The sequence below is a fragment of the Hippocampus bargibanti genome, linkage group LG16 (assembly GCF_051943395.1).
Source record: "Hippocampus bargibanti isolate YZ-2025 linkage group LG16, ASM5194339v1, whole genome shotgun sequence".
NCBI classification, from domain to species: domain Eukaryota; kingdom Metazoa; phylum Chordata; class Actinopteri; order Syngnathiformes; family Syngnathidae; genus Hippocampus; species Hippocampus bargibanti.
In genome coordinates, this window is record NC_142749.1 from 5,938,764 (window position 1) to 5,958,404 (window position 19,641).

General features: G+C 40.0%; 1 protein-coding gene across 1 annotated transcript in view; it reads left to right on the forward strand.

The window, feature by feature from the left end:
- The window catches only part of atp2a3 (ATPase sarcoplasmic/endoplasmic reticulum Ca2+ transporting 3), a 60,021-nt gene that overhangs the window by 28,676 nt on the left and 11,704 nt on the right, over nt 1-19,641 (forward strand). The window contains exons 7-13 of the mRNA XM_089016571.1: nt 51-136; nt 2,030-2,494; nt 11,448-11,536; nt 12,827-12,929; nt 16,011-16,142; nt 17,834-17,950; nt 18,049-18,267. Coding sequence (XP_088872697.1) covers nt 51-136; nt 2,030-2,494; nt 11,448-11,536; nt 12,827-12,929; nt 16,011-16,142; nt 17,834-17,950; nt 18,049-18,267 — 1,211 coding nt within the window. The remainder of the gene's footprint in view (nt 1-50; nt 137-2,029; nt 2,495-11,447; nt 11,537-12,826; nt 12,930-16,010; nt 16,143-17,833; nt 17,951-18,048; nt 18,268-19,641) is intronic.

The following is a 19,641-nucleotide window of genomic DNA, read 5'->3' on the forward strand; positions in this document are numbered from 1 at the left end:
AATCCATTGATGGAGTTCAATCAATTATTCTGACGCCATCTTTTCTAAAGGGGAGTCTGTGTCCATCATCAAACACACTGACCCAGTTCCTGATCCCAGAGCTGTCAATCAAGACAAGAAGAACATGTTGTTTTCGGTGAGCACATCCTCTGAGTTATCATTTATGTCTCTCACCCCAGTTTTAAATCCATCTGTTCATGTATCAATAAAACATGGATTGGATATGCCTTTATTAGTCTCACAGTGGAGAAATTTACATTTCACAGAATCACAAAGGCTTTAATAGTCCCACAAATGTGAAATTTGCAATCTACAGCAACAAAATTGAAAGGGTTGGGGATTGGGGGTTGAAAAGAAAAAAAGTAAGTATTGCATGTGCAAAAACAAACATACATGATTTCTTGACCTCAGAATTTATAAATAATTCAAATGTGGACCGAAAAAAGTGATCAGAAAGACACATTAGAGGCTGAAATTTGCATTGATTGAACGGTTTAAACTAATAACAGCAATTTTACTAAAAGTGATGCTAATTTTCCTCAAGTGGGATATTCATTACACCCGTGTTCAGCGAGCAGAAACTTGTAAAAAAAAAAATGGTATTTCCAACACGTCTGTGGTGAATCTGATGCTTCCGTGTGTGTGGCTCAGCAGATTGTTTTCCTCGAGTAAAAACCTGAATTTCATACTTTTCATGTGAGGGATACTGTTTTTCAATCCCTTCCAGTCTTCCATGAGGTTTAAAGTATTTGCATTGCGGTTGTACAATGAGCTCGAGTGTATACACATTGAGTCTTTACTATTTCTTATGTATGTTCTGTTATAATCTACACGTCCTCTATGATACGATTAATATTAATTCTGGTTTGTTGACCGCAAACGTGATTTCATCTTGTGGTAATAGGTCCACGTGACTCCCCACCAGTGTTGCTATAGCACCTCGAAAAAGTAATTGGGGGGACACACCGCATTATAAAGCTCATAGAATAGACACTATAATTCTGGCTGTGGTTGCATTAAATATCCACTAGATCGAGCTACGCTAAACGGAATACAACAGCATTATTTATATACACTTTCACAACCACCACAGTTGAAACAAAGTGGTTTGCATAGCATTTAACTCATTCACTGCCAGAGGATGTGCATAAATGTGTCTAGTTCCAGGGTTTTTGTCATTTTTACTGAAATTCCACGACCCACAGAATATTTAGATTTAGGACTACATAAACATTCAATACAATGTTTGAAACCTTAGACTCTATTCTTTCATAAAAAAAGTTAATTCTTAAGCTATTTGGGTCTGGAGGTATCTGAGCTTGAAATGAGGGTGACTGTACAAAATACAATACCTATAGATTTATATAGCGCTTTAGCAACAGCTTGAGCTGTAACAAAGCATGAACATGGATAAAAGCCAAATACTGCCCCTTCGTGGAAGGGAAACAACATTTCCAGAGTTCTGACCAGCGCTTTATTGGCACCCCCCGCAAGAAAAACAAAAACCCGAACAATTTCGGGAATGGCACTCAACGTCACACTTTTCAATTCCCGAATAAATTTGTGAATGACAGCGAATGAGTTAAAATGTCAGAAGATTGATCAGAAGATTGAATGAGACGAATTGGACTATCAAGGCACACTGTTGGCGTTTGAGAAAATTATTTTAGGTGCGTCCGAGAGTGCAGAAAATCCGCTTGTTACCTTGCTAATCATTTAGTGTTAAATTAACTCTGGGAAGTTACTTTTCGCTGATGTGCCAATTCCACCAGGGACTAGAATAAAGCCAAATGTGTGCTAAGCATGTTTCTGGTGAATTAAAAGTCATATATGCATGATTGAGTCATGACTTGATTGTAAATGCATTGACTAACTGAGTGAGTCTTGCACGCTGGGTCCGAGAGGACATTAATTTCATTTGTGCTGTATGTCATGCATATTAGCATGTTTGACAATAAAGCTGACTTTGACTTTGACTTTGACTTTGATGTAATCCAATGGGATTCCACAACCATCTCATTTTCCACAGGGCACCAACATTGCTGCGGGCCGGGCCATAGGTGTCGTCGTGGCGACCGGAGTTGCCACCGAAATCGGCAAAATACGCAATCAGATGGCGTCAACAGAACAAGAGAAGACGCCTCTGCAGCAGAAGTTGGATGAGTTCGGCGAGCAGCTCTCCAAGGTCATCTCTCTCATTTGCGTGGCTGTGTGGGTCATCAATATCGGCCACTTCGGGGACCCCGTACATGGTGGCTCCTGGGTGCGGGGGGCTATCTATTACTTTAAGATAGCGGTGGCCTTGGCTGTGGCTGCCATCCCCGAAGGCCTGCCTGCCGTCATCACCACTTGTCTGGCCCTCGGAACCCGTCGAATGGCCAAAAAGAACGCCATTGTGCGCAGTCTGCCCTCAGTGGAGACCCTTGGCTGCACCTCTGTCATCTGTTCCGACAAGACCGGGACCCTCACCACCAACCAAATGTCCGTCTGTCGAGTAAGTTACGATTCTTACTTATTGTAATGACACCCCAAATCTACTTTAGAATAATTTGAGCATTTACCACTGAAGACCTGGATTGTAAAACTAATTTTCAAGGGCCACATCTTGGTTGTGGTTCCACACAGCCGTTCACAGTCATGGTCATAGCATTTATTTTTACTTCGACCTTGAATTTGAAATTAGACGTCCCGGAAAACGTGACAACCAATTATTGTAAGTGTGTAATTATTCTTCAATCTATGTTACACGCCCAACCTGGCATTTGGTTTTATTCTGATTCATGTTCTCCAATTCATCAAAATTCCATTTGTCTCCACTCCATTTGTCAGGCAATTTCAGAGAGAAGGAACAGTTTGCTCAGAAATCATGAAGCGGAATTCTAAATTATTCATACCAGTGGCCAAAGTTCTTTATTCTTCTTTTTCTGTGTGCTTTATCTTTTTTTATTTTTTTTGTGGGAGACATGCACATTACAGAAAACCACAGTGTTTATTGTAGTTTTTGAATTGTCGGAGACAACCTCTGCTGGTACTGCATGATACTGTACTTGTGTGTGTCTTATTTGTTTACCAATAATCTCAGAATCAGAAAGCCTTTAATTGTCCCACAATAGGGGACATTTGCAATCTACAGCGCAAAATTGAAAGAGTGGTTCAAAAAGAAGAAAAAACGAAGTATTGTTTGTACAAAAAGAAAATGTCAGAAGACTGAAATGTACAATATGATATAGATATGATATATATTGACTCAACATAAGGTAGCTGTGCTATTGACAATGTATGAGTACACATTTTTTTTTTTTAGCCATTGCACCTTGAGCTTGCGTTTCAGTTGCCAATATTTTCATAGTGTAGAAGTTGTTTTCTTTACTCAGAAGAAGCACAGAGTCAACACGGTGTGCTTTATTACAGGTTTGAGCCTTTTTTTCCCTCCTCATTCACGTTCCGAAGGCTCCATGAAAATGAAAGCAATTGGCTTTCGAGCATCAGACCACAAAAGCATTACTTTTTTTAGATGGATAACATTAAAAATGTAATCAGTAATAATCTGCATTCAATATAATATGTCGGTAAAACTGCAACATCTGGTGCTTTGCACGCCGCCGTGCCAGCCATGAATTTAAAGTCTTTGCATGCTCAGTCGTACTGGAGTGGTCCATCGAAGACAAGGTTTCGTCAGCCGTCATCTGTACTTCATTGAAGGTGTTGGACGTTTCGCGCCTCATCCAAAGAGCTTTGTCAGCAAACTAAAGTTGTGCTGGTAACTCTGGCCCCAATCCCTAATAGACAGTGGTGGCGCTGCCAGACCCCAGATCTGATAGGTCCCTTCTCCAAGGTTGGGGGAGCGGTGGACCACCCCCTGAAGCCAATCTGATTACTTCTTTTTTTCTCTCTGATTACCCTTAATGTTCTATGCTTGGGCTCTGATTGCCTCATTAGCGATGCTATCACCACTTTAACATGCTATTCATGTTTTTTAGCTTGCTAATGAGGTGATACCATAGCTAATGTGGCAATCAAAGCCATGAATAGAATTTAGGGGTGTTCACTCTGATTACCTCTAATATTCTATCCTTGGCTCTGATTACCTCATTAGGCTGGTATTACCTCATTAGCATGACTTGCTACGTGGTAACGACCTAAGAAGTCTATTGTAAGCACGGTCTAAATTAAACCTTGAACCACCATGGCGATTTAGTGAAGGCTTTTGTTGTTTTACAAAAATGGCTTCTTTTAGTCCTTTTTCAAACAATCTATTTTGTTTTGATAAGATTTTAACATCACTGTTGTCAAATGAGTGGTTACTAGCTTTTAGGTGCAGATGTATTGCAGATTGAGGCCCACTAGCATTGTCCCTGCGATATTGATAGTCTTTTTTTAGCATTTGTTTAGTTTCCCTCATGTATTGCTCTTTTACAATGTATCAAATAAACTATATTACTTTTTTTGGCAGCTTATCTTTTGGATGCATTAATTAATAATTTTTTTCTTTAAGTATTTATAGGTTTGAAATTGGTAGGAATTTTGTTTTGGAATAGGATTCTTGGTAGTTTTTTTCGAAACCCCTGCAATATAAGGTACTGCTACTCCTCTCCTTTTTGTTTCTTCAGGATTTTTGTTTTTTTCCCCTATTTTTTTTCTTTTGACATTTTTTTTGACAGTTAAAAGACCACTCAGGGTAACCACAGTTTGTGAGTGCTCTCCTGATATGTTTTGACTCCTTTTCCTTAACCTCAACACTTGTTATTTGATCAGCCCGGTCATGCTAATGAGGTGCTACCAGAGCTAATGAGGCAATCAGAGCCAGGGATAGAACATTAGAGGTAATTAGATGTTCTACTGGTCACCTAACCTTAGAGCACGGACCTATCAGAGCAGTGGTCTGGCACTGCCACCTCTGTCCATTAGGGATATATTTCGAGCCAGAGTTACCAGCACAACTTTAGTTTGCAGACGAAGCTCTTTGGATGAGGTGCGAAACATCCGACACCTTCAAAGAAGTTCAGATGATGACTGAAGAAACCTTTTCCTCGACTTCCACATCGTAAATAAACATCAGTGTTGTTGTCTTATGTTGAGTAATATTGCGATTTTGAGATGCAAAAAAAAAGCGATCCGCAGCTTTGGCGCAAGTTATTCAAAATTATGTGCATTTATATTATGGTTATTTGTATTCTTTGTGTGTGTTAAAACCCTCCATAGTCCACTAGGCAAATCCCCCCACTCACAAGATGACATTGCGTCTGTGTGTGTATGTGTGAGTGTGTGATTAATGTGTAGCTGCAGGGAGTTCCCTCAAACTTGGCGGATGTGTAGGAGTGACCTCACCGCAAGCCTTTAAACCCTCCCAGGCACGGGAAAACTAAGCTCAGCTGATGTTGGCAAATATTGACCCGCGTCTGCGTAAAAGGGAGAAACTCACAGGGAATAAGGCTGCGCGCTCATCGACCGTCCTACTCCCCACAACATGATGAATAGCTGCAATTCATTTTTTTTTTTCAAAGTATACAGTATTGAGGCTCTGATCAAGCTAAATGATGTCACAAAATATTCAGAGCAGCTCTCAATGAGATACAGAGCAGTTCGACGACATTGTCAACTGCAATGAGGACCATCTTGTAAAATGAAGAAATCACAGACACTGTCAATAAAAACTTCATAATATCCTCAAGGCATGAATGCGAGAAGCTTTCCCTTCACTTGGTTGTCATTTGGTTTGTTACTAAGGAGTCTGCAAAAGCCATGAAAGTTTCATTTCAAGACACTTAGTGGGGGCGAATATGCTTTTGAACAATCATGAAATGGCTCTTTTTTCCTACCCCTCAATATTATGATCTCACCCTTTCTCAGCACAGGATGACCATTTTGTATATATTTATTTACCGTATTTTCCGGTGTATAAGGCGTACCCAAAAGCCTTGATTTTCTCCAAAAGATGACCCTGAGCCTCAACAGATCTCTCAACTACGGTCAGCAGTCTTTGAATCCATTTCCCCTTCTAGAAGTAGTGTGTGCTTTATGTTTGGAAAATGTTTATATTTATATATTATATTTGGAAAACCTTTTGCATTCATTGAAAGTGCCCCTTATACTCCAGTGCGCCTTATATATGGAAATGTTTTAAAAATACACCATTCTTTGGGGGTGCGCCTTATACACTGGAAAATATATTTATTTATTTATTTATTTATTTATTCATCCATTCGTTCATTCATTTATTAATATATTTAGTTACTCGTGTGTGTGTGATTATTTAATTATTAATTTCATGCCTTTTTTTTATGATCCATTGTTTTTTTTTTTTAATCTGTATCTCGACTACCTTTTCCATTTGAACATGTACCAACTCAAATAGTGGCTACTCGCCCCGTCATCCCCACGCAAGTTGAGATAGTGTGATGATTCCGATCTGGTACCGTTATAACTGAGTCACGTTGATCACACTGTGCCTTGTTACCGTGGAGACCACAGCAGATCAGATAGTGAGGAAAAAGTGGATGAAGGAACAATCTTATTATATTTCTCTGTCGCTGCTTTGGCTGCACTGGTTGTTCTCTTTTGGAAGTCGTTGAGGTCTCCAAATCGCCAGTTCTTGATTTTTTTTCGTGACTTCTGGAACTGGGCCTCAAAAAAGCTTTTGTGTGTTGCTTTTACTAGATAAGATGACTAAGGAGCAATGAGGTCATTTCTTTTAACATTGAGCTTCTATCTCCTGCGTCAGGAGGAGCCAAAGATCCTCCTGGCTGGCTGAATATTGCAATAACATTTCAAAGTCATAAAACATGGATACAGACATTCATGCCTTCATTGGCTATTTTCCACTGTCACCTCCTGACTTTTGGATAAATGTATACAAATGAAAACGGAAGAGTTTTTTTCTCCCCTTTTCCAATAAGATGCAATGCATGAGACTATCTTGATCATTCTTTGAAATCAAAACTTCAGTCGATATTCTCAACTCATCCATCTCTGAAAGTTTTTCTGCTATGAGCCGTGGTGCAGTGATTGGGTGGCCAAGGCCACTCATCGTCACTCTATAACCACTTCACTGGCTACCCTCATAGCTCAAGGAATATTTTCATATCTGATTTTTCTTTCCTGCCATTTTCACATTCATGCAGTAGCCTATTTTTAGACATTTTGCTTTGTTTGACTGTGTATTTAAACAGTGTCTGAAACTCTAAACTCTAAAAAGTTGCCTGCCTGTCCATAAAGTTGCCTGCCCCGTTTTTCACAACTTGAAATACAATAAGACGACTAATCGCAAAAAAAAAAAAAACAACAACATTGTTGCAACGCATTAAAGGACAACCGACGTCTCCGGACAAGTTGTGTCCATAATTTGTAAAATGGCTTCAAATGACTTCTGCTGAGCGTATTTTACAAAGATTCCACCGCATTTAGCTATATTTTACGTTTTAAGACTCGCGCTGAATATTCAGGAAGTCTTGTTTTTGAGTTGGTGACGAGTCCGTACGTGACGGCACGAAAGGACCGCCCCCTGACCGAAAAAAGACATTGTAGCAGTCCTTCCATCACGTCAATGTATTTTGCTGTACATGTTTGGTCTGAGAACCGTGTTGCACCCAAAAGCCGCCAGAAAAGGGCATCCAAGCTCCATATAAGGAATTTATCAGCCTGTGGAAGCGGAGGTGTCCACTGGAGGTCGCCATTTTGTGCCTCTTTTTTTTTTGGGTGAGAGATTTTCCCCCAATGTTGCCTCAAAATGGCACATATAATTGGATTGGATTGGATTGGATATGCCTTTATTAGTCTCACAGTGGAGAAATTTACATTTCACAGCAGCAATGTGATGAAAGGAATGAAAGTAGAAAAACGAAATACATGAGCTGCTGGAAAGGCAGCCACTCTCGCGGCGCCGTCTTGAAGTCAAAAGAACAAAAAAAAAACTAAATAACAAATAATATGACAGCATAGAGACAATATGACAAAACAAAGACACAGAGAGACATTCATTCTTCAGGACTTGCTGTACCCTCTTTGTGATGACACAGAATGATGAAACAGTTCTAGATGAAAGAGGAGAAGATCAAAGCGTCTTTCCACCAGTGGATCAGGGACATCATAGTGGAATGTGCATGTCAACTACAAGCTAAATGTTGAAAGCAAACACGCAGCTGTAGCATCCATTGACGAAAAGAGATTGTCTCACATTTCCTGTTCCACATAAATCTGCTTCAATTCCAAGCCGCAACAGTTCCACATACGCATCGGCGCTCTGCGCTGACGCTCCTTTCTTCTTATAATTCTTTAATCGATTGCAAACATGTATGCTTTCCTCTTCAGAACTATTTGAATCATATTCATCACTGGATGTGTAACAAGAAAGCATATTCTCCGAATCTGCCATTGTTTTGATTCACCAGCAATGCAAGACGTCTTGGCGTGACGTCACGAACTGGGGGCGGGACCTTCTGAAAAAGCCCAATTCGCAGCTCATTTTTTTGCAGATTTTGGACACTTTAAGTCATTTTTATTGGTGTTTTGCATTTGACTAAAAATATCATACTGCGTGTTTTGGGTATTTTAGATGCTATAAAACGTTTTTCTGATGTCAGTTAAAAAACAATAAAGTGACGTCGGTTGTCCTTTAAGGATTGATAATCCGAATATATAACAGAAACACATTTTAAAATAAATATAAATAATATGTCAAAATAATGTCAAAATACCGAGCACAAATGCAACATTGCTTAATTGATGGTAAATATCCCTTGCTGATGATTTTGCTCCAGTTGTGGTTTGTCCAAACACTGTTGGGCATGTTGCACAATGGAATGGTTTGCGTTGCGTCGTCTGCAACAAGCCACAAAGCTTCTCTTTCCACCATGCTTTTAATGTATGTTTTGTAGCGTCATAAATGTTAGCTTCTTTTGAATCTTTCTTCTGGGGCTTCGGTTTTGGCTTGATTCCTAACCACTTCTCCATTGTTCTTGTGTTCTCTGTGCGTCTACTTTGGAAAATGATATGCAAATGCACCCAGAAGCAAAAAGTTATTCGATGCAGGCTTCTGATTGGCTGCCGAGTATGGAAATTGCCAAACGAACCAAAATTCCGAAATTTCAACACCGAACAAAGATTTCGGAATCGGAATAAAGCAAACGTTTGATTTGAAAAAAAAACTTTTTTTTCCTTAAAAGTTGTCGGCCACCCGGGCAGAGACGTTCTGTAAGTTGTACGCCCGACGTAAAGGTTGCACGTCTAGCGTCGTCTTTCATTCTATTGACATATTTTGGTAATCTCAAACAATTTCAAACAGGTTGTATTTTTTTTTTTGTGGCGCACCGGAGTCTAAGGCAAACCCCCAATGAATGGTGTATTTTCAAACTTTTTCCATGAATAAGGCACACTGGACTACATTCAATGAATAAAAAAAGGTTTCCAAGTATAATATAGAAATATATAAAAGTTTTCCAAATATTAGGCACGCCAAGGCGCAGTAGAGGCTGGGGTTACACACGACTTCTTCTACAGGGGGGAATGGAGTTGGTTGCTGCTAACAGTAGTTGCAAGACCTGTTGTGGCTCAATATTACTTCACATATAAGGCGCACCTGTGTTTAAAGCGCAGGGTCATCGTTTGGAGAAAATCAAGGCTTTTGGGTGCGCCTTATACAGTGGAAAATACGGTAATCTGTTTATTTAAAGAGAAGAGATTATCTCTTTTTCTTGTTGACTTTGTATATTTCATTCAAACAAATCATTTGTATCGAACCATGCTTGTATTTTGCATGCGGTGCAGCCTGTAGTTTTTCCTGTCAACTGCAGGAGTTCAATTGCCATCTCGTGCCTCATCGGGTTGCCGGTCAACCTACTTATAGATAGTTTTAGGGAGGCTGAGGATTGGGGAAAGTTAGAAACATAATGAAAGCAAGTCTTCAAGTACAGGTATTGTATTTCACTTGATTTATGTTGCACAAAAGTGTGGGTGTGTGTGAGGTGTGTGTGTGTGACTGATGAGGCATAACATGATGTGCGATTTGGCAGAGGGTGGAAATCAAAGATGTGAGTCAAGGATTTTTGGAAACTTCTCCAACAGCAATCAGTCATCCATAGCGGTGATGTCATATGGTGGACACACTGTATCGGCTCACTGGTATTCAATTGAAAAAGACAAGCAAGGCCAGGTTGTTGGATTTTCAGCGGGCGGTGCTTTAGAATTAAGGAGCGGTTGTTGTAATTTGTCAATCAAAAAATATATTTCCCTCTTTTTTTTCTTCACCATGGAAAGCTATCGAAATTAACCCATTTACACCGAGCGTTTTCATATGAACACAGATGAATTCATTTAAAAAAAATCAAAATAAAATCTATCAATTAGGTCCAAATTGAGTATATAATTAACAATAATATAAGGATATATAAAGAACAATAATTAATGTGGCAAGAGACTACATTAATGCATTTGAAAATGAATTTATCTATGTTCATATGAACATGCTCAGCGTGAATGGGTTAAGGAAAATCTGTCAAATGGATTTTTGCATATACCTGTAAGTGTTCAAACACTTTTAGTATATGAACAAACTTTCTACAGTTTAGCTGCTGTATATAATGTAGAGTCACTTTACATTATAAACAATGTACTACAGTGTTTAATTTATTTTAGTTTTATCAAAACTGTGTGCATAGGTGAGGGACACAGTTCTCCTGCCTCATGACAGGGGGCGCTGGTGATTACAGAGATTCTTCTTGCCCCTCCTCGGCTGCAGAATAATAGAATTAGTGAGAGCAAGCTACAATCAACAGTTCGCAAGTTAAGTGTCATCCAGTCATTTTTTTCGTGTTGCTTGGCCTTATTTTCAAAATGGAGGATTACATATCTAGAAATAGATACTTTTAAAACTGAAGAAAGATAAGGAAGGCTTCTACAAAGAAGGTATCGATGCCTTCAGAAGGAGCGGCGCATGGACTTCATTAGTAAGTAAAGGTAACAAGATAATAGCGTTTTTGTATTCTTTTTTGTCTATGTTACAGTTTGTATATATGAAGAATGGGGACATGACATTTTAAACAAAACACGTTAACTGTTGCCAATGAAATAGTGAATAAGCTACTCTTGTAGAGTTCATACGTTTGTAAATCTGACTGTGATGACGTCAGTGCCTCACCAGCAATGTCCCTCACCGCACGTCACTGCCTGTATGTATTTTGTGATTGACTGGCGCCCAATCAATCTTGGTTGCTATAAGAACATCTGACATAGAAAATTATATTTTTCATTTTTTCATGTGAAATTGAATTTGGACAACTTCACCCTCATTCAGACAAAGTAAAGCAACTTCTTTTACGGTTCAAATTAGATCAATTACATGACAGGCCGTAACTAATCTCGGCTAATAATAGAAGTGTCGTGTTTTTGCACAAACTCATCAACTGTGACTGCGCAGCAATTGACTTCACTTGTTTTTTTTTCTCTCTCCCCAGATGTTTGTGGCGGACAAAGTACAGAATTTCAGCTGCACCTTGCATGAGTTCTCAATAACAGGATCCACATATGCCCCTGAAGGGGAAATGTGAGTTTCATAACTGAAAAAAAAGATAGTGTTCTTCTGCAATCATTCAATTGTGTAGACTAGAGCAAGGTTGTCAAACTCCTTTTTTTTGCCGCGGGCCACATTATAGTTTCCTCTCAGGGACTGGACTGTTATGAAATTTTGGTAAGTCATTACAATGTTTAACCCCCCTGCCCCCACATATTACATATGGAGTGCACTACAAATTAATGAATAACTAGTTTTCAAATTTGAAATAAAATATAATGCCTTGTTGTGCTTTACATGGGACAATTTGAAATTTTGGTTTGGACTTTAGCAAGCATCATGGAATTTTACAGGTTTGATTTCCTTTCGCGGGCCGAATAAAATGATGTGGCCGGCCAGATTTTGCCCCCGGGCCTTGACTTTGACACCATGATATCTTTTGCCCCTTTATTTCATAACCCACTTAAAATGAAGAATTGTGAGTCACCTCCAACAAAAACAAAAGACTTAAACTGCACTAAGGGGTGTTTTTAACTCATCCATTGCCATTCCTGAATTTATTCAGGAATTAAAAATATGACGTAGAGCGCTATTCCCGAATTTTTTCGGGTTTTGGTTTTTCTTACGGGGGTGCCGATAAAGCGCCAGTCAGATCTCTGCCAATGTTTTTTCCCTCCACAAGGGGGAATCATTTGCCTTTTGTCCATGTTAGCGCTTAGTTACAGCTTCAGCTGTTGTTGAAGCGCGATATAAATCAATATGTATGTACATAGTGCAAGTAATTGTATTGTATTTTGTACAGCCATCCCCATTTCAAGCTTAGATAACTCCAGAACCATATAACTTAGGAATTAAGTCTAAGGTTTCTTGTGATGAATAGAATTTTTATGTGGTCCTGAAACTCAATATTCTGTGGGTGCTGGAATTTAAGTGAAAATGACAAAAACAGGAGTGGACCCATTTTTGCACATCGTCTGGCAGTGAATGAGTGAAGTGCGTGTGCATGTTGTTTGTTTAGCTGCACAGTTAAAAATGCAATTCCATATGAATCTGTGCCTTTCATAACAGCACAAGTGTTGGGATATTGTGTGGGAGCCTTGCCACCAACGCTGTCAATCTTGAGAAACGCACTCCGTGTTTATACAGCATGACAATAGTTTCTCATCTCAACCCGCGATGCTAAACAGCTGAACGTTGTCCTTATGCCATGAATTTTCATGAACGCCCCATGTGTGGTGAACTGTAAAATGTTTCCCTCTTGTGTTTGAGAATTTTAGTGTCATGTTGGTTTGTGATTTTTTTTTTTCTTCTTCCCCTTTCCAGACTGAAAGGAGACCAGTCAGTCCAGTGTGGAGACTATGATGGACTTTTGGAGTTGGCCACTGTGTGTTCCATGTGCAATGACTCTTCATTGGATTACAATGAGGTCATCAAAAGCACGCACATGCACACGAACACACACGCACACACAGGAGTCCTAAATTTAATTCTGTTGCCATACAACTAGGCAACATTGCGTTGTTTTGGAGTGTATCCTTTTTTTTGTTAAAAGAGCTCCTTTTAGCCAAATCTTGTGAGAAAATTCTTAGAATTGCTTTTCTCACCTCTTTGTCATGGCCACAGTATCTTGGTAACCAATTTGACGGAGAGAGGCCGGGGATAACACAACTTCTATTACATGTATCCTCCCTGGCCTAACTGATCCGCGGATGTTTTGGCACCAATTTAATATGTTGTTATGTGATGAAATAGCAAGCAGAAAAGAAGAGCAGCTGAGCATCCGAGAAGGGGGTGGGGGGTAATGGAGTTTTATTGCTTTGTGCTGTCACACAAACAAATGATTGGCCATTAGTGCGTCCGCTACCCTACTCCACTTTTCAGCACCTTTTCAAGAGACTTGACTCGTATGACTCACCACCGGGGTGGGTTTCTAGCAGATCTAAATATTGCCCTTGACAGAATGTTGAGAGCAAAAGGAAATGAGTGACTTGTTGAGTATCCCACATTTAGCCCGTCTAATTGGTGGTGAGTGACGCCTTTGGGAAGGTCACTGTGACCAAAAGCAAATAACATTTTGTACAACAGCACGGAGCGGTGCAGCGATTTTAAATTGGTCGGCCTTTTGATCTTGTGTGCTCGCAATAAATTGAATGTGCTTTGTTAAGAGTGCAGAAACTATGACAAAGTGGATCTCTCATCAAAAGTGGAATGAATACATCTGAGCTTTTGGCTTGCTAAGCCATGCGATGTTAAACATGCTGCGCTATGAAATGTGTGCAGTACATGATTGCAGACAAGAAATTCTTTTGATTTGAAGTCCATCTTTTTATGTCATTTAAAACTAATTCCCTTCTCTTTTATTCATGAAATGTCTGACATTCTTTGGTCAAAGCATAAAAGTACTTTCATCATCCTTCTGTCACATGACTTCAAATCACGTGCTTTGGAAATAAGCACTTTCTCAAGCAAGTGTTTACTCTGAATTTTGTTTCCATTTTTCATTCTCTTGAGAACCAACCAATCTAGCATTTAACTGATTCACTGCCATTCACACATTTTATTCGGGAATTCAAAAGCATGACGTGGAGCGTCATTTCCGAATTTAGTTTAGTTTTTTCTTACACGGGGGGTGCTGATAAAGCACTGGTCAGACCTCTGGCAAAGTTTTTTTCCCTTCCACGACTACATTTATTACAACACAAACTAGGAGTTATCAGAACCCTCCAGCATAGGGCTAAACTAATACCAACAAGCGTTGAAGGTAGAGAAAAGGAGTCAAAAAATATCAGAGAGCACTCTCAAACTGTGCGTACCCTCAGTGGTCATTCAACAAATGTCAGAAAGAAAGAATAGGGAATGAAACCAATAATTCTCAATATACAAAAAGGAGAGGAGTAGCAGTACCTTACATTGCAGGAGTTTCTGAAAAACTACAAAGAGTCCTTTGGCAACACAAAATTCCTACTTATTTCAAACCGATAAACACGTTAAGGCAAAAATTATTGCATGCAAAAGATAGGCTTTTATTCAATACATTGTAAAAATGAAAATTGTAAAGAGCAATACATAGGGGAGACTAAACAAATTCTCAAAAAAAGACTTTATCAACATCGCAGGGACAATACTAGTGGGCCTCAATCACCAGTACATTTGCACCTAAAAGCTAGCAACCACTCATTTGACGACAATGAGGTTAAAATCTTAGCAAAAGAACATAGATGGTTTGAAAGGGGAGTAAAAGAAGCGATTCTCAACTAAATCAAAACAACTAAATCCTTCATTCAACCGGTCTGGTGGGGTGAGGTTCAATTTGGATCGTTCATACAATAGCCGCTTAGGCAACATAGGTTCATAGCAACATTAGTAATGCTGATGAGGTGATACCGGAGGGAGTGGGGCAATCAGGCCAGTTGTTAGTCAGGAATGTAGGAACAATCGGTGGGGCCGCAGGGAGTGGACCTCTGCTCCCCCCAACCTGAGAGTAGGGACCTATCATAGCTGTGTCCAGCGCCGCCATGTCTGGACATTAGGGATATATATGTAGGGCCGATACTACCAGTAAGACTTTAGTTTGCTGAAGAAGCATCTTGGATAAAAAGCGAAACGTCCAACACCTTCAAAGAAGTACAGATGACGGCTGAAGAAACCTTCTCATCGATGGACCACTCCTGTACGACTGAGAGCTTACTCAGAAGTTTCAGCTATTGTTAAAGCGCGATATAGATTGTCTTGTATTGCATTTTGTACAGCCGCCTGGAATTCAAGCTCAGTTGACTCCAGACCCATATAATTTAGGAAGTAACTTTTTTTCTTGAAGAAAGAAGAGAGTCTAAGGTTTCTTACGCTGCATTGAATGTTTGTGTAGTCCTAAATCTCAATATTCTGTGGGTCCTGCAATTTGAGTGAAAATCACAAAAACCCTGGCTCTGGAGTGTTCAGATTTTTGCATATTGTCTGGCAGTGAACGAGTTAATAATTTGGTGGCTCCAAATAGATGAAACCACATTGGTGCCGTTGGTGTCACGTTATTTTGACGAGTTTTGAATTTGGGATGGGGACAATGGCCTGGGGCTCCGTGGACATGTCATTGTATTTTATTCAGCCTTTATCGAACGCTCTGAACCAATGCAGACTTTAAACAGAATGAGAGGAACTGAATCAAATTAGCTGTGTTCACACCCACGACGGCACAGAGCGCCTGCTTAAAATACACCACGCTACGTGTCTCCGGAAAAACACCCACAAAACAAAATCTAGCCCCCCACTGCACAGATTTTAAACCGTGTAATGCACCAAACTCGCACTAGTCACAAAAACATTCAACAATCTCTCATCCTGTTACTTTTGTGATGCAATACAAAATCGATTTGAACATCTGCATCCTCTTGCTAAGCTAACACAGTAACATCCTATAAATTAACTTGTGCTTTACCAATTTAATAAACAAATAGTGATTTGCATATCATTTTAATTCTTCCTGACAAATGCTTGATGATGTTTCTTTCAGGCCAAAGGTGTGTACGAGAAAGTAGGGGAAGCCACAGAGACAGCTCTTACCACCTTGGTGGAAAAGATGAATGTCTTCAAAACGGACCTTTCCGGACTCAGCAAGGTGGAGCGTGCTGGGGCCTGCAACTCGGTGAGCCTCATCAAAGAAGTGCAAATGCAAAAAAATCATTTTATAGAGCTATATGATTTGAACAACACTCTTATCAGTCATTTTGACATGTTGAAGTGCAAATGAGACACATCAAAGTGAGAAAACAATCTATAGCGATTATCAGTTTATTAGCTGAACTGTCCAAAATTGTGTTGTCCTTCAATCCACTCTTTCACTGATCTGCCAGTCTTATACTTTTTAATTAAAAAAAAATCATCAGTTTTCTTTAAGAACAAAGTAGACATTGTGCCAAAACCATGTGTATTTAGTGAGATGATGCATGATAATGGCTGTGCAAATATCTTACGTAACTTAAAATAATTGCCACACAGCATCATTACACAACAAGGAGGCGGATTTCATCGTGAAACTATCCCAAATTCTCCGGCACAGTTCACAGTTTACAGGCGTGTGAGAGTTCTGATATTCCCTCAGAAGATGTTTCTGGCCATTTAGTGTTTGGTTTGTGTAATACGGGTGAGTGTCGAGGTGAAAACTATCAAACTTGTTTCATATTGCCAAATCATCATGATCAAGTCGACTCTGACTGAGAAGGACATCTAGTGGTCAAACCAGACCTGATGCACAGTACAAGAAAATGATGATGATACAACCTTTATTTGTCTCACATTGGTGAAATTCCTATTTCACAGCAGCAAACTTATGAAAGGAATAGAAAAGGAGAAATAATAATTAGAAAAACAAAATCTAGGAGCTGCTGTAAAGGCAGCCACTCTTGCGGGCCCATCTTGCAGTCAAAACAACAACAAAAATAAAATAACAAATAATGATGACGCTGTTCAAGACTTTAAATGTCTTCTTCTTCTAAAGAAGCCTCCAGCGGCTGAATCAAATCCTGCAACTGGCCAAAGGGGGTGGGGACGTACAATTATACTTGCTCTGATCTTCCTATGCTTTATTTATTTATTATATAATGAGTAATCTGACTTCTTTCCAAATTGCAACAATATGCACATGAGGTTCATTAAACATTTTAAATTGTCAATAGGTGTGTACCGTGTTTTCTGGTGTATAAGGCGCACCCAAAGTGTGCAAGAGAGGAAAAAAAAACACTGTACATAGCGTCACAAAGTATGTAGAAAGCAGGTAAAAAAGTCTGAGCTGCACATGGAAAACAATGTTTCAGGCTAAAAGAACTGGACATGCAACCGTGCAAAAGTTTCAGATATACACTCAGTCGAGATATAAGAATATATGCAACCGAGTTGATTCTACAAAAAGAACGAGCATTGAAGGGAGACGCAGCACTGCATTATGCCGCCAGGGACGCTCTCCCTCATTCATTTGCACGTCCTGGTAATTTTCCCATTCATTTGTATGGAGGCGCTACCTTGGAATGCAGTACTGCCTTTGGCCGCCACGGACGCTCGCGCCCATTTATACGAATGGCGAGGTCATTTTTCCATTCATTTCTATGAAAGCACAGTAGCGGCGGCCAGCTGGCGATTCCCTTCGTTCATTTCAATGGCCAGGTCGTTTCCCCATTCATTTACCTTCAGTGGGGGTGCGCCTTATACACCGGAACATATGGTAGGGAAACAAAATGGAAATAATCCACTGATCTCTGCCCAGGTTTGAGCATCTGTTTGGATCCATACAAAGTTTTATAGTTTTTTTTTTATTGCCATTGTTCCATGTGTCTCCTATAGGTAATCAGGCAACTGATGAAGAAGGAATTCACCTTGGAATTCTCTCGCGATCGCAAATCCATGTCGGTCTACTGCACGCCGTTCAAACCCGGCTCTCAGAGCAAGATGTTTATCAAGGCACGGAGAATAGTACAATTCAAGAATTTGTTTTTCCTTTCTATCATATTCTAATATCTCTTTTTGCCTGTATAGTCAGTTGTCATATTTTTCAACAGGGTGCTCCAGAGAGTGTGATTGAGCGATGTCAATACATACGTGTGGGAACCACGAAGGTGGCACTGACACCAACCTTGCGTGAGCAGCTCATGTCCAAGGTCCGTGACTGGGGAACGGGACAGGACACCCTTCGCTGCTTAGCTCTGGCCACCCGTGACAACCCGCCACGCAAGGAGAACATGGACTTGGAGAACTCTAGCAAGTTTGTGGACTATGAGGTAGGTTGTTCGTCAAAATTTTCACTTGACTTGCTGCTAGGCAGTCTTGAAGGACAACCGACATAAGACATCAGAAAAACGTTTTATAGCATCTAAAATACCCAAAACACGCAGGCTGATATTTTTAGTCAAATGCAAAACACCAATAAAAATGACTTGCCCAAAACTGCCACTAATGAGCTCGAAACTGGGGATATTCAGGAATGCCCGCCCCCTTGTTCGTGACGTCACATTAGGATTGGCCCACCTACTAACTGCCTTGCTCCAGAATCAAAACAATGGCTTCAGAGAGATTCGGATTTGGAGAAAATGCTTCCTTGTTACTCATCCAGTTATGAATATGATTCAAATAGTTCTGAAGAGGAACATTTTTGCAATCAATTAAATAAGTCCTTCCGTATCAATTCAAGCCACCTGCAAGCGATGAAACCGGTGAAGGAGATCTGGATTCCAATGTAGCAGCCCAGAAAACGCACAAGTGGCGTTTCGTCCAGTATATGGATCTGCTTATAAGAGCCAACCATTGGTGAAAGCCGCCCGTGCTTGGTTAAAATCGGTGGTAGAAGACAGAGGTGTGAGTTTTACGCACACACACAAAAGGAGAAGGGTTAGAGACAGCAGCACACTTTGAGCAGCACACGAACAGGAAAGATGGTGAGACGAGAGAGAGCTCGACAGCGCTACAGAGTAACAAATGACACGGTGGAAAGTGGATGTTTGTCCGATCGCTTTGCTCCACTAATATGGCGATTGCTCTCTTCCACCAGCTGAGCTCACAGTTAGCATGCAGTGTGACGAAATGAGTGAACAGATGCAAAAAAAGTACCCAAAATCCACTGTGTGTCGCTTTCTGGGTTAGGGGCGTACCGAATGTGATGTCACTTCCGGCATCAACATCAACTCGAAAACAAGACTTCATGACTATTCAGCGTTACTTTTAAAAAGTAAAATATAGCTCTATGCGGTGGAATCTTTGTAAAATGCGGTCAGTAGAAGTCTTTTGAAGTGATTTTACAAATTGTCCTTTAAAGGACAACCAACATCACTTTTTTTGTTTTTTAACTGACACAAAAAAAAACGTTTTATAGCATCTAAAATACCCAAAAGACGCAGTATGCAAAACACCAATAAAAATGACTTAAAGTGTCCAAAATCTGCAAAGAAATGAGCTGCAAATTGGGCATTTTTAGAAAGTCCCGCCCCCAGTTTATGACGTCACGCCACGACGTCTTGCATTGCTGGTGAATCAAAACAATGGCTTCAGACTCAGAGAATATGCTTTCTTGTTCCACATCCAGTGATGAATATGATTCAAATAGTTCTGAAGAGGAAAGCATACATGTTTGCAATCGATTAAAGAATTTATTTGTGCCA